This window comes from Piliocolobus tephrosceles, chromosome 15 (genome assembly GCF_002776525.5).
Source record: "Piliocolobus tephrosceles isolate RC106 chromosome 15, ASM277652v3, whole genome shotgun sequence".
NCBI lineage: Eukaryota > Metazoa > Chordata > Mammalia > Primates > Cercopithecidae > Piliocolobus > Piliocolobus tephrosceles.
Genome location: NC_045448.1, coordinates 31,378,185 through 31,394,417, shown reverse-complemented (window position 1 = coordinate 31,394,417; position 16,233 = coordinate 31,378,185). Strand labels below are relative to the sequence as shown.

Below are 16,233 nucleotides of genomic sequence, written 5' to 3'. Positions count from 1 at the left end.
GCCTCAGTTTCCTCATATGTAAAATGAAGGTATTGGATTAAGTCATAGCCACAGGGCCCACTAAATTATCTACAGCAGCTCAAATAGTCCTCCTTTCTCTACTGCCTGTAATGTGACAGCAGTTGCCAGTGTTTTTGGCAGCTGGTCCTACTCTCATGATCTCCCAGTCCCTGGTCACCTGGTCAGACGGAATAAGTTTCTAAAAGTATTCTGTGACCAACGGCTTGCCCTCTGGTTAAAAACCAATGCCTGAATTCAGTCTGGCAGGCCCGGCATCACTAACCACAGGCTGCATGGGGATTTCGAATCAAGGAATTTCAGAATTCACAGTAGTAATTAGGTCCATGCATATTGGACAGGCTCTCCATCAGGCCTGAAATAAGTTCAGATAATGCATTCAATGTGAATGTTCTGTCTTTTACCCATAGAGCTTTGTTGCAAAAATGTTGGGAGTTCCAGCAAACCGGATTGTGGTTCGAGTGAAGAGAATGGGAGGAGGCTTTGGAGGGAAGGAGACCCGGAGCACTGTGGTGTCCACGGCGGTGGCCCTGGCCGTATATAAGTGAGTTCCAAAGCCTGTTTCTCCCATCTGGCTCTGGGAAGAAGACTAAGGCTGCTTCTGCCAGGAAGGCTTTCTGGACTTCCCCCTGTTAGAATTAGTTTCCTCCTGCTTTGAATTCTCACAGCCCTCTGTTTTTAGAACCCTTGGGCATAGTGGGAGGGTAGCATCGCCTGTTCCATTGTGGTCTGGCACAGGTGTCCACATCTGATCTCCCCTACCTGGCTGTGAGCTCTCTGAAGGAAAGCACATACCTCGCGTCCTTATATTCTCCACCTTGTCTAGCACAGTGCCTAGATGGCCAAGCAGCCCAGTACAGGTCTGCTCAGCGTGCAGGTGGAAAAGGTGGCTTCCTGGCTGTTTTTGTTCTGAGACTTGCAGGGCTGAGCTGCTGTTGAAGGCTCACAGGCTTCCAATCCTTTCGATACTCCCCAGGACTGGCCGCCCTGTGCGCTGCATGCTGGATCGTGATGAGGACATGCTGATAACTGGTGGCAGACATCCCTTCCTGGCCAGATACAAGGTTGTAGATGTTGGGGCTGTGCTGGGACGGGAAGTGCCATTTTGTGAGGAAACCTGGGACCAAATGTCCAGGCCTCCTTGAGCTGCACTCTTACTTTTTGCCTATCTGTAGAAGTTCAAATAAGATGTAGCAAGAAGAGAAATTCAAGTAGGCTAACAGCAACACAGAAAGGTAGTGCTGAGGGAGGCTGGCACCTCATCTCCCAAGGGTGGCATTCGTGACTTCTGTGGATTTGCTGTGTTCTGAGTCTGGTCAGGCTCAGAAACATGATTCACCAGCAGACTCAGGGTCAACCCATCGTGCTTGGTAGCCCAACATTAACATGATCACAGGCCTGATGTAAACATTGGAATGACAGCTTAGTAATTTACTGTGAGAAATAAAACTTTCCAGGAGCCTGGATAGCCCCAAGATGTTCGGATAAGCACCTGCTTTCCCAGATCATGGTTGGAGACTGTCCACACTTCTCTTTGGGACAGTCCTTTTTTGGGGTTCTGTGGATGACCCATGCACCCTTTCCCTGTACACATCAGCAGAGCCTTAACAGGGTTCTGCCTAGCTCTAGAAACCTGGGAGCCCTCTCTCCATGAACTGGCCTTGAACATGGCCTTTGACCTATTCTGAGTTTGTTTCATGATTTAACTCCCAGCAAGGGATTATAGTTCTCTTAGCCCCAAATTCTTGTGGGCCTGAAGAGAGTTCCTTGATCTTTCAGGGTCCCAGTTTCCGTGTGTGTAAGACAGCCTGTAAAGGGTATTTTAACAGTGTACATAAGGTCAAGGATGTGCGTGCTCCTGTGAAATACAACTTTTTTTGTCTTCTGACCAAAATCTGTGAGGGGACAGTCCGGTATCTTTCCTAGTTTCTCTTCCCTGTGCTCCCCTCCATGCCCTATCATGACCAACTTTCTCTTTCCAACCTCCTTACTCCCCTCCTAGACCAGAAGCCAGGTGCCAGTAGCAGGAAGAAGGGGTGTGGGGACAAGGGTGTCCAGGGGTGGGGAGCCAAGTGTGTGCCACCGGGGAGAGGTCAGGTCCTCTCTTCTTCACTTGTTACCTTCTGCTGACTTTTGAAGGTCACTCTTTTCTCATGGGATGATGTGGTGTTCTGTTTATTTCCTCCAGGTGGCATAAGTGGGGGGGAGGATCAGAGAGAGACAGAGAGGTGGGGGAAAGGGGACTTCTGATAAATCACTCTCCTTTCTCCTTTTATCAGGTTGGCTTCATGAAGACTGGGAAGGTTGTGGCTCTGGAGGTGGATCACTTCAGCAATGCGGGGAACACCCAGGATCTCTCTCAGGGTGTGAGTAGGACCTACAGCCGCCCCTGCACCCAGAGCTGACTTCAAGATCAGCCTGTTCCCACACAGGCTCGAGCCTCCCCAATCCCAGCCTGCTACTGTTGCAGTAGTCTCCTAATGGGTCCTCACCTTCAGGTTTCCCATCCTTGATTAATCTCTATAGCACAATGATGATCGTATTATTTCTCTGGTTATAAACCCATCCTTCCTGTTTAAGATAATTTGCCAAGCTAGCAAAGTTAGTTACAATGTTTTATGTACAGTGTGGTAGCATTATGTGTGTGTATATGCATGGAATAGTAATATATATACTTAAACTAATACTGATATATATTACTATATATAACATGCATGGAAAAGTGTCTGAAGGAACATATACCAAACTGTTAACAGTGATGATCAAATTATTAACAATGATTGGAATGGTATTGAGAGGGGTACACACTGTTATTTTCTATGTTACACGTTTCCGTGATGTTTTAATTTTAAATAAGTCTAATTGCTTTTTAAAAAATTATTTCATTGAAGTATAGTTTACATACATAAAGTTAATCCATTTGAATTATATAACTTAATGGTTGTTAGTAAAATTCAAGAGTTGTTAGACCACTATCACAATTCAGTGTTTGAACTCCCATCACCCCAGAATGATCTCTTGCATCCATTTGTAGTCACTCCCATTACCATTCCATAAACCCAGGTCAGTTAAGTCATTTAATAGAACCATTCACTATGTAGTTTTTTCTGTTTGGTGTCTTTCTCTCGGAATAATGTTTTGTAGGTTCATGTATGTTTTTGTTATTATTTTTTCTTTTGAGACAGTCTCGCTCTGTCACCCAGGCTGGAGTGCAGTGGCACGATCTTGGCTCACTGCAACCACTGCCTCCGGGTTCAAGCGATTCTCCTGCCTCAACCTCCCAAGTAACTGGGATTACAGACATGCACCCCTATGCCTGGCTAATTTTTGTATTTTTAGTAGAGGCAGGGTTTCACCATGTTGACCAGGCTGGTCTCGAATTCCTGACTTCAAGTGATCGGCCTGCCTCAGCCTCCCAAAGTGCTGGGGTTACAGGCATGAGCCACCGTGTCTGGCCCATCTTTGTTATAGCATGATTCAGTACTTCACTCCTGTTCATTGATGAATAATATTCCATCATAAGGATATACCATATGTTGTTTACCATTCACCACTTGATGGACATTTGTGTTGTTTCCAGTTTTCTGCTTTTATGCATAATACTGCTCTCATACTAGTTTTATGTAGACATATATTTTTATTTGTCTTGAGTAAATTCCTAGGAATTCCTAGGAATAGAATTGCTGAATCTGTGGTGAGCTTAGCATTTTAAGAAATAATCGCATTTTCATGGGCAGAGGCAGCCTGGCAGGCACTGGGAGAGCTGGACTTTATTATTACTAATATTCTACAATTGTTTAAATAGAAGGAACTTTATAATGAAACAGTTCAGAATACTGGCTCAAGAACCTATGTCAAGATGAGCTGAATTTTAGTAAATTATTTTAGGAATTATGACGAGCTAATTGAATTAGGCTTGTGACAATGAGAGGAATTTACATGACAAGTAAAACTTACTCACATTAAAAATGTTTAGATATTTGCTTCTATAGGTGTCACTTTAATAAAATACCAATTTAGTTTTACTTGTGACTTGTCTAGTTAGTAATAACTTTAATAGGCTTTATTGGGACAAGCTTACTGCTCTTGTGGGAGCTCCTCTTACAAGTAGTTGTAATGCCGTAGTATAACTCAGGATCAGTAGCTTGAGATGTTATTGTTTTTCTCTTCATCTTTGACTTGCAAAGAGCCTCCCCTTTTTGGATCCAGACATCTTTTCTGAATCCTGGTTCCACTAGTATACCTGCTCTCCTGTGATCCCAAATCATAGTCAATGGTGCCTCGAACATAGCACCTTCAGCTAAAGGCTGCCTAGTGCTCTGAGGAAAGCTTGCTGATTATCTTCCTGCTCTACTCACCCCAAAAGGCAGAAAAACAACATAGTCCTGTGCTCATTTGTAATTGTAAAGATCAGTTATATATGTATCTGTAATGAGAGCAAGTATATACTCATTATAGGATAAATTTAAGAAGTTTAAAAGTAGAATTTCTATATCTAGTCTTTTGGTTTTTTCGTGAATATTTGCAAGTGATTACCATTAAATTCACACATGACAGATTAATCTGAAAGATCAGAGAGACTATGTTATTCCTGGCCGTGATAGAACTGCTCCTGTGGTTTGGGACAAGTAACAAAACATCTGCTTGAGTTTTGTTTGTAAAATACACTATTAATATTGGACCTACCTCAAAACATATTGAGGATCTGTGAAATGCTAAGTTCCCAAAATAAAATATTGCCGATTGTCTTTTTATTGAAAGTAAATTTCCTCATTAAGTCAATCTACCTTCTGTAAGTCACAGTGCTTAAATCTCAGGATTTTTTCATTAGGAGAGACCTGTCATTAAGGATTTGTAGGTGTAATTGCTTAGCCTCCATTATTGGTGCTTGGGATAGAGAGGTTTTAGATTTTTCTGTTTTTTTGTTCTGCCTCAAAGCTCAGTTTATTGAAGACATTTATAAGCTATTGGATCATCACTTAAATCAAGATTTTGACTAGTGAGCTAAATTGTCCATTTCTTATGATTTCCAAGTTATAGTCTGAGAAATGGCTAATTTTAGTAACTCTCCTATCATAAATTAATGTTGGAATAAACTGAAGCTGGAAATAAATACTTCATGAAAACTGGCTAAAGTCTGAAATAAATTACCTGTTTTATGTCCAATAGCTACTACATTTGATAGAACGATTTTGAGAAACATTTCATTCTTGAAGGCAACATCTGACATGGTTCTCAGCAAGTTGGAATAGTAAAGATGGTTGGGTTGTTTTGATGAGTGGAAGCAGCATGTTTGTAGCATACAAGTTGTTCAATCATCTTGTGCTATTGACCTAAAAATATGTCTTAACTCTTCATCGAGGCAAGCCTGGTGAAGCCTTTACTTGTTACTACTTCAACAGTTGGAATTAGTTGCTCTTTTTACTTAATGAAACAAAACTATACCTCTGAATATTTATGGATGCTTTTTACTAAATCAGGCTTGTGTTCTTAATCCAAATTAGTAAAGTTTTATGGAAGCTGAAATGTAATACAGTAGTCGCCCCTTATCTGCAAGAGATACATTCCAAGAACCCTAGTGGATGCCTGAATAGGTTCAGATAGTACTGAACCCTTTATACACTATGTTTTTTCAGTCTGACAACCAAGGCAGCTACTAAGCGCTAAGGGGCAGGCAGTATACAGTGTGGATAAGCAGGACAAAGGGATGATTCACATCCCAGGCAGGACAGAACAGGAGGTCATCAGATTTCATCACTCAGGACAGCTTGTGATTTATTTTATTTATTTTATTTATTTTTTGTTTTGAGATGGAGTCTTGCTCTGTCACCTAGGCTGGAGTGAAGTGGTGTGATCTTGATTCACTGCAACCTCCGTCTCCTGGGTTCAAGCGATTCTCCCGCCTCAGCCTCCCAAGTAACTGGGATTATAGGCGCCCCGCCCCAACATGCCCAGCTAATTTTTGTATCTTTAATAGAGACTGGGTTTCACCATGTTGGCCAGGCTGGTCTGGAACTCCTGACCTTGGGTGATCCACCCACCTCAGCCTCCCAAAGTGCTGGGATTATAGGCATGAGCCACCGTGCCCGGCCGACTTGTGATTTAAAACATGAATTGTTTATTTCTGGAATTTTTCACGTAATATATTTGGACCAAGGTTGCTTTGGTTAACAAACTATGGAAAGAGAAATTACAGATAAAGGGGGTTACTGCTCCTTTGCTCTGAAATTGATGTTTGGGTGATCAGGAGCAGGTAGCCAATGGGAAGAGCACTTCTGGGTGATAAGTAAAGGAGTTTCTCTGGTGGCCTTTTCACATTCTTCAATGTTCAATCATATTTTTCACTTACCATTTTCTCTTTCACCTCATTTTGCCTCACCATCCCCCATCTCTGCTTATTTCTTAAACCCATTGATGGCACTCATTAAATTGTGTTCAGAGTGAATGAATCATTGTTCCTTAATATCCTTTTCAATATGCCACAATTTAGGACACTTTTAAAATTTTCTAAAACAATATCCTAATCTGAATAATGACTAATTTGAGCCACATTCCCACCTCTATCTCAGCACACACTGCCAGTCTTCCCCAGTATCTCCTCTTAATTCCCCACCACACCTCATAAAATTGGAATCAAAGAAATCTCACTCTGTCATTGTTAATCTAAGAATAAAAGCACTGATTTTAATACTGCTTTGCTAGTTTCAGCCATCTAAGTAGGTAGGCCTCTAGGTATTCTGCAGCTCACTGGTGGTCTTGACAGCCATTCATACATGTTTGTATTACATTATTTTTCAACTAAATCACAGTTGGAAAAAAACATCTTTAATATTTGCCCTTGGAGCTGTTACTGCATCACTAGCACTTGTGATGCAATAGGACACTGCGCCTGTACTAAAATGGCCAAGAGCAAATGCCCCCTTTTTTTTTTTGGTGTTTGTTTTGTTTTGTTTTGTTAAACATGTCTATAGAGTTGGTTAATGCTAAATTTGTCAAATAGCCCTTCTAAAATTATTCTTGTATTTAAAAAATATATGGATCTACCTTATTTTTATTGATTTTTTTAAAAAAAGAAATGATCAAATTATATTCCAGAGTGACTATGCCATTTCATATTCCAATCAATAACCTTTAGGGGTTCCACATCCACAGTCACACTTGGTATGTCTGTCTTTATCCACTAGAATTAGTGGGTGTGAAGTGATAGCTCATTGTGATTTCAGTTTGTGTTTCTTATATGCTGTGACCTTGCAGAACTCATTTATTAGTTCTAGAATTTCTTCTGCAGATTCCTTGGGATTTTCTCTGCAGGCAATCATTATCACCTGCAAATAGGGACAGTTTTTGTTCCTCCTTTCCAATCTGCAAGTGTTAATCTCTTTTTCTTTACATACTGTGATGGCTAGGCAGACCTTGCAGAACTATAGGTCGTATATCCTTGCCTTGTTTTTACTCTTAAGGGGAAGGCATTCAGTCTTTCATCATTAAATATGTTATCGGTAGGGTTTTGTTTGTTTGTTTGGCTTTTTGTAGATACTTATGATCAGATTAAGGAAGTTTCCTTCCATTTGTGTTTTCTGGGCATCTTCATAATGAATGGGTGTTGAATTTTGTCAAATGCTTTTTCTGCATTGACTGATATGATCATGTGATATTTTCTTCTTTAGCTTATTAATATGGTGGATGTGTTCATTGATTTTTTTAAACACTGAACCAGCCACTGTCCTTGGAATAAATCAGCTTGGTCATGATATAATTAATACATTGCCAAATTGTATTTGCTAAAATTTGTTAAAGATTTTTGGATCCATATTCATGAGAAATATTGCTCTGTAGTTTTTTGTTTTAAAATTATACCATCTTGGTCAGGGTTTGGTGTCAGGATAACATTAGCTTCATAAAATGAGTTAGAATTCCTCTTCTAATTCTAGAAGAGATTGTGCAGAATTGGTGTTAATTCTTCTTAAAATGTTTGGTAGAATTTTCCAGTGAAATCATTTGGAACTGGAAACTTCTTTTCTGACAGCCTTAAAACTATTGGTTAAATTTCCTTAATAGTTCTAGGACTATTCAAATTATCTATCTCATATTGAAGCGGTAGTTTTGTATTTTGAGACATTCATTTTAAAATGTTTTGTTTTTAATTGTTATGGGTGCACAGTAGTTGTATACATTTATAGGGTACATGTGATGTTTTGATGCAGGTGTACAGTGTGTCAGGATAAACAAATCAGGGTAATGTAAGTTTCCATTACCTCAAGAATTTATCATTTTTCTGTGTTAGGGAACATTTCAATTCTACTCTTATTTATTTTTAAATATATGATAGGTCGGGCACGGTGGCTCCCGCCTGCAATCCCAGCCCTTTGGGAGGCCGAGGTGGGCGGATCACGAAGTCAGGAGATCGAGGCCATCCTGGCTAATGTGGTGAAACCCCATCTCTGCTAAAAATACAAAAAATTAGCCAGTCGTGGTGGCGGGCGCCTGTAGTCCCAGCTACTGGGGAGGCTGAGGCAGGAGAATGGCGTGAACCCAGGAGGCGGAGCTTGCAGTGAGCCGAGATGGCGCCACTGCACTCCAGTCTGGGTCACAGAGCCGGACTCCCCATATTGTGCTACTGTATACTAGGTATTACTCATTCTATCTAGCTATATTTTTATATGCATTAACCATCCCCACTTTATCCCCCGTGCCCCTACCTTCCGCAGCCTCTGGTAAACATCGTTCTACTCTTTATCTCCATGAATTCAATTTAATTTTGTCTAAGTTATTAAAAAATTAATGTGTGTAAAATAGTTCATAGTGTGTTCTTATTTCTCTTTTGATGTCTTCAGGGTCTGTAGTGGCATCCCCTGTTTCAATCCTGATATGGGTAATTTGTGGCTTCACTTTGTTTTTCTATCTTGCCAGAGGTTTGTCAATTTTATTGCTCTTTTTAAAGACCCAGGTTTTTGTTTCATTGATTTTCTCTATTGTGTCTGTTTTTGATTTCACTGATTTCTGCTGTTATCCTTATTATTTCCTTCACTTCATTTGCTTTGGATTTATTTTGCTTCTCTTCTTCTAGGCTATTGAGTTGAAAGCTTGAATAACTATCTGAGAATGTTTTCCTCTTTTTTAATGTATTCAATTGAGTGCTATAAAGTTTCCCCTAAGCACTACTTTAGACAGGTCCCATAAGTTTTGGTATGTGTATTTCATTTTTTTCTTGTATTTTTGGTCTGCTTGTTTGTTTCTCTGACACTTTCTCTTTGATCCCTAATTATTTAGGAGCATGCTGTTTGGTTTCCAAATGTTTATAGATATTCCTGTTATCTTTCTATCCTGAGGCTTTCTATTGATTTCTAGTTTCATTCCATTTTAGTTGAAGAACACATTCTACAGGATTTCAATTCTTTCAAGTGTGTTGAGGTTCATATCATGGCCCAGGACATAGTCAGTTTTGATACAAGTTCCATGGGCACCTAAACAATGTGTATTTTGCTGTTGATGGACTGTGTATTAGCTTCCTGTGGCTGTTATAACAAATCACCACAAATTGGGTGGCTTAAAATAATGAACATTTATTTTCTCACAGTTCTGGAGGCCAGAAGTCTGAAATCAAGGTGTTGGCAGGACCGCACATCCTCTGGAAGCTCTAGGGAAGGATCCGTTCCTGGCCTTTTCTAGTTTCTGGTGGCTGGTGGCACTCCTTGACTTGCGGCTGCATCACTCCAGTCTCTGTCCTTGTCTTCCCATCACCTTCTCCTGTGTGTCTGTTCTTGTCTACCTACACATAATTCTCTCTTACAGAGACATTTGATTGCATTTAGGGTCCACTCCAATAGTTCAGGATAAGCTACTTCTCTCCACATCCTTAACTTCATCACGTATTTTGCCATATAAGGTAGTATTTACAGGTTCCATGATTAGAAAGTGAATATATCTTTGGGGAGGCATTTCTTTTTCCTACCACAGGTGTAAATATCCACTAGATCCTGATGGTGGTGTTGAGTTCTTCTATACCCTTCCTGATTTTCTGTCTACTTTTTTCTATCAATTTTGAGAGAGGGGCATTGAAATCTCCAACTGTAATTGTGAATTTTTCTATTTCTCATTTTAGTTCTACCAGTCTTTACTTCATAGATTTTTCAGCTCTGTTATTTGGGGCAGACACAATTAGTATTGCTGTCTTTTGTGAGGATTGACACTTTTTTCATTATATAATCTCCTCTCTGTCTCTGGTAATTGTATTTGCTCTGAAGTCTATTTTATCTCATATTAATAAAGCCACTCTTGCTTTCTTTTGATTAATGTTTGCATGGTATATCTTTTTCCATCCTTTTACTTTCAACTTGCCTACATTATTATATTTGAAGTGATTTTCTTGAAGATAGTATGTAATTGGGTCATGTTTTTAAGTCCATTCTGCTAATCTCTTTTAATTATATTTACACTATTTATAGGTAATATAATTACTGATGTGTTGAGGCAGAAGTCTGCCACTTTATTTTTTGTTTTCTGTCTGTTCTATCAGCTTTTCATTTCTCTGTATTCTTTTGTGTGCCTTGCTGTGGTTGGGTTACTTGGACATTTTTTTAGAATTCCATTTTGATTAAAAGTATCTCTTACATAGCTTTTTTAGTATTGCTCAAGGTATTATGTTATATATATACAACTTATCGCAGCCTACGGAAGGTCTCGTTTTACTAGTTTTGGTGAAGTATAGAAAACTTACCTCCCTTTATGACTCTGCCCTTTCCCATTTACATTCTTTTTATTTTAAACACTTTCTTTACATTCATTTAGAACCATATCAAGACAGTGTTTTAATTTTTGTTGCAACTATCAGACAATTTTAAAAACTGAAAAGAAAAGCTTACTGCTTGTACCCACGATTTTGCTTATAGTGTTTTTCCTTCTAATTTTCCAGGCTTCCTTCTTTTATCCTTTTCTTTCTGTTTAGAACTTCCTTTAGTCATTATTTTATTGTGGGTCTGCTGGGGACACATTTTCTTAGTTTTCCATCTGAGAATGTCTTGATTTTTTTCCTTGTTCCTGAAGGATAACTTTACTGGGCATTAAATTTTGAGTTAATAGTTCATTTCTTTCAGCACCTGAGAAACTGCCACTTCGTTCTGGTCTCTGTGGCTTCTGATGAGAAATCCTGTCTCATTCTAATTAGGCTTCCCCTATAGGTAAGTTGTCATATTCTCTGGGTGCTTTCAAGACTTTTTCCTTTGTCTTTAGTTTTCAGAAGTTTAATTATGATAGGACTTATCACGGATTTCTTCAGGCTTATCCTGTTTCAAGATCACTAAGCATCTTGAATCTGTAGGTTTATATATCTTGAAACCTTGAAAACTTTTCAGTTATTATTGCTCTGAGTACTTTTATGCTCTTCTCTTTTTCTCCTTTTCTTCCAGATCTCCAATGGCTTCAATGTTAGGTCTTTTGTTATAGTCCCAAAGGTCCTTGAAACAGTTTTTTTTTTTTTCATTGTATATTCCCAATATAGTTCAGACTGGATAAAATATCTTATTCTATTCTTCATTTCACTTATTCTCTTCTATGCCCCCTCTCTTCTGCTGTTGAATCCACCCAATAAGTTATTTATTTTGGTTGTTGCATTTTCAATTCTAAAAGGCCCATTGGTTATTTGTGGAAGCCTTTTATTTGTGTCAAGTGTGTTCACAATTGATCTTGGAGGCATTTTTTTTTCATGGCTGCATTAAAACTATAGTCAGATAATTTTAACATCTTTGTCACCCAGTGATGGCGTCTCTTGGTTATCTTTTATTATTCAGGAAGTTTGAGATCTTCCTGTCACTTGGTATGACAAGTGATTTTTCACTGAAACTTGGAGAAACCCACCACTAATGTACAGATGATGGCGGTGATGATGATGGTGATAATGATGTTCTGAGAGCTTGGATCTTATTTAAGCCTTCTATTTTAATTGGCTCTTTCTGACCTTGCTCTAGCAGTGGTGGATGCCACCTCATCACTGCTAGGTGGGGGTAGAAATCTTGATCTTCCACTTGGCCTTTGTTGATTCTCAGGGTAGGAACAACTCCTTACTTCTGGGCAGAGGTGGGAGATCTACATTCCATGTGCTGTCCATGGACATCATGGTGCGAGTGGTCTCTTTACCACTGGCTTGTGCTAAAAGTCTTGACTCTTCCCTAGACTTTTTCTGACACCACCAGAACGGAAGGGAAGAGTGATGTGTCTTTGTTAGGTGGGTGGGGAAGTCAATGTGTTCTCCAGTGACTCAATCATAAGGTGTAGGTACAGCCTTATGACTGGCCATCAGCAGTGAAAGTCTCGGCTCCTTACCTGGTCTCCTCTGGCACCATCCCAGCAGGAGTGTTGGGGTATCTCATAACAGCCTCATGAATGGGAAAGTCTAGGCTCCCACTGAGCTTTTGTAGGTGTGAGTAGGAATGAGACTACATTTTTGTGTGTGTGATGTTTGACTGGAGTACTTACTGTCTAAAAGTGTTTAGTTTTGCTTGATTGCCCTTTTCCTGGTCTTTTGACTAGAGATAAAAGGATTTGGGATATAGAGTGAGCTTTTTGGTGTCTGTCATCATTGGCATTTCTGGATTGCCAGCTCCTGCCCCAAGTCTGGGATATATAGATGAGGCAAAAAGGAAACCCCTGGAACTCACCATCATGTCATTCCTTGGGTTGCAGAATCCCTCCTGGGACTGCCTTTTTTCCCCTCCACTTTTCAGTGTATTCTTACATTGTTGTTGTGGTTGATTTTAAATAAATGTATAGAATTCCAGAGTTTTTAGTGGTACTTAGTGGGAGTATGTAAGTGGAAGTCTCTATATTGTACATCAATGCTGAGTTTCTCGCAAGATAGAATCCTGAGTGATGTCATCAGTAGTTATCGTGTGCTTTCATGTTTAGTCTCAGTTGATGCTCCTCCAGTCACATTATAAATGACCAGGGTAAGATCAGAAGTGGGAGCTACACACTCCTCATTATTGTGGTCACAGCTTTAGCAGATGAACTTAGAGTATTGAGTTGTTTAGAAAAATAACTAGAGGGTTTGGATGAAATAAAGTTAATTGTGAGAATTAACAAGTTTATTTTGGTGGTACCACTTTTTACAGTTTTTTAAATCTTAATTTTGTAACCATAGTAGTTACATATGTATAGATTCTTGTTAAAAAAAAAAAAAAAAAGAGGTGGCTGGGTGCGGTGACTCATGCCTATAATCCCAGTACTTTGGGAAGCCGAGGTAGACAGATCACTTGAGGTCAGGAGCTCAAGACCAGCCTGGCCAACATGGCAAAAGTCCGTCTCTTTAAAAAAAAAAAAAAAAAAAAAAAAGTTAAAGTTTTCAGGAAAAGCTGACGCTCCCCTTTACCTCTTTGGATCCCACTGTTCTCTGCTAGGGGCTGCCTAATGGGCTCAGTTAGAAAACTTCACACTTCCGATCTAGGGTTAAAATTGTTCAAAAAAAGAAGTATTCTTATTTCATGTTTTCACCATGTATAAGACATGCTTTTTGGCATGGGAAAAAATCACATTGAAAAACGAACAGTCTTTGTCCCTAGACACCTTACAAGATGTTTAATTCAATCCAGCAAATATTTATTAAGTGCCTAGGGTGGCCACATGAAGAAGGATATGACATTGTTTCTGCCTTCAAGAAATTCACAATATGGCTGGGGAAATAGATGATAAAAGAAACAGAAATACAAGTTGATAAAGTACTAGGGAAATCAAAAGTAGAATTAATTGAGACATAGAAAAATCATCTAGGATGAGTAAGACCGAAATGATCAACGACACATAAAGCAACTTGTGGGAGAGAGAGAGTACACATAGGAAAATAAAACCAAAATAAAACAAACAACAAAAAACATGAAAACTGCCATTGATCTTTCCAGAGAGATGAGATATTACAACTTAAAGAAGGAACAGAATGTTACTAAAATGGAGCAATCAAAGAATAAAAAAGAGCTCTCATGAATTGATACTATGAAAGCAGAAGGGTTGAAAGGAACTTGACAAATTTCCCAAAAATGGAAAATAATGTGAAAAAATAGAGAAAATACAAAAAAAATTGAGGATTAGTTCAAGAGGTTCAAATCATAAACATTTCAGAAAGAAAGAATGGAAAAAACAGAGACGAGGGAGCTATCAATAATTCGAGGGAGCTATCAAAAATTTTCCAAAACTGATGGACATACATTTTGGGATTAAAACAGCACATTCAATAACCAGCACAATGAAAGAAAATAGACCTATGCCAAGTTATAACATTATGAAATTTAGAAACCTGAGGACAAATAGAAGAAATCACAATTTTCAGGAAAAAAAACAACCCTTTCCAAGAGTTAGAAAGCCATTGATTGGGCTTCTCAATAGCAGGAAGCTAGAATGTACTGGTAAAATGCCTTCAAATTGCTGAGAAAAACTGGAAGCCTACTTCCAAATTAGGATTCTATATACAGCAGAATCATTAATTAAAGGTGAAAGTAGAATAAAGACATTTCAGACATGCAAGGTGTCAAAGATGTTCCTCTTTGTGTACCCTTTCTTATGAAGATATTAAAGGATGTACTCCAACAAAATGAGGGAGTAAAATTTAAAAAGGGAAAGGCATGGAATCCAGGAACAGGAGATTCAATATGGAGAGAGATGAAGGGAATCCCTGGGATGAATCCCTTTACCCCTTTGGATCCCACTGGGGGATTTCAGATTTAAATCCTTAGGTAACAGCTGAATAGCAGATCTAGTGGGCAGCCAATTTAAATTGGAGTAGGCCAGATGGCTCTAGGATAGAAAATCTAATATGCTTGAAAATGTTGGAAGCAGGGCTCAGGAGGGAAAAGAGAAAACATGTTAGAAGCAGATTTTTAGAATTGGGGAAAACTTTAAGTTGGCTTAGTAATAAGTACATACCAAATGAAGCAGATGAAAAAATAAAGACAATTATTAACTCCAGGATTAAAAAAGTATTATCAAGGGAGAAGAAATTGTAATGTAACTACATGGTTCAGCAGTAAGTAATGTTTACAGAGTTATAATATTAAATTGACTATTGATCTGATCAAAATACAACTATACTGGGAAATAGGAAGCTGGTAGGGGTGAGGGCTGGAGGGAGGGGGCTAAGCCAAAACTAAATTCTCCTTTTCCGTAAAAGAAAGACAACTTAAAAGTCTAAAACTGGAAAAGTCAAGACATAGCAATGTAGCCACATTATCTAGAGATGTGTAAGTTTATCTAAATAACTTATAGACGATAAGCTGTGAGAATTGCAAGTAGTTGCTTCTGGAGACTGGAAGGAAGGAAAGTGGAAGAGGCTACTGTTTTTCATACCATGACTTACAGAAGTATGCGACACTTCAAACTATTTGCAGTACAACTTTCATGGTGGTTTCATTAGTTTTTATTCATTAATTTACAGTGAATTTTTAAAAGTTAACTGTTTTCAAAAAGAGGCAAGTGATTAGTTCCAACTAGAGGCTCTGGGAAAGGCTTCTCCACAGAGGAGCTGAATGAGGGGACTAGTAGGTGGATAAGGTGCAGTAAAGTTGCTGCTGCAGGCTGGGCTCATCCCTGCAATCCCAGCACTTTGGGAGGCCAAGGTGGGTGGATCATGAGGTCAGGAGATCGAGACCATCCTGGCCAACATGGTGAAACCCTGTCGTGACTAAAAATACAAAAATTAGCTGGGCATGGTGGTGCGTGCCTCTAATCCCAGTTACTCAGGAGGCTGAGGCAGGAGAATCGCTTGAACCAGGGAGTAGGAGCTTGCAGTGAGCCAAGATCACGCCACTGCACTCCAGCCTGGCAACAAAGCGAGACTCCGTCTAAAAAAAAAAAAAAAAAAAAGTGCTGCTGCAATATCCTGGGGGAGAAATAACTTGGGCTGAAGATGAGCAGCTGTGGTGCAGAGGGGAAAGGCAGGCAATGGATATGGCCCTCAGAGTTCCTACTTTGAGGAGCCAGTGAAATCAGCACACTGTTCTCTCCCATTTTTGTTTCCTCTGCTTCAGATTATGGAACGAGCTCTATTCCACATGGACAACTGCTATAAAATCCCCAACATCCGGGGCACTGGGCGGCTGTGCAAAACCAACCTTCCCTCCAACACGGCCTTCCGGGGCTTTGGGGGTCCCCAGGGGATGCTCATTGCCGAGTATTGGATGAGTGAAGTTGCAGTGACCTGTGGGATGCCTGCAGAGGAGGTAAGCGGAGTATTTG

At 39.5% G+C, this 16,233-nt stretch overlaps 1 protein-coding gene across 1 annotated transcript in view; it reads left to right on the top strand.

Moving 5' to 3' along the window:
• The window catches only part of XDH (xanthine dehydrogenase), a 74,852-nt gene that overhangs the window by 46,341 nt on the left and 12,278 nt on the right, over positions 1-16,233 (top strand). Inside the window, exons 22-25 of the mRNA XM_023217321.1 lie at positions 429-562; positions 995-1,082; positions 2,298-2,384; positions 16,026-16,217. Coding sequence (XP_023073089.1) covers positions 429-562; positions 995-1,082; positions 2,298-2,384; positions 16,026-16,217 — 501 coding nt within the window. The remainder of the gene's footprint in view (positions 1-428; positions 563-994; positions 1,083-2,297; positions 2,385-16,025; positions 16,218-16,233) is intronic.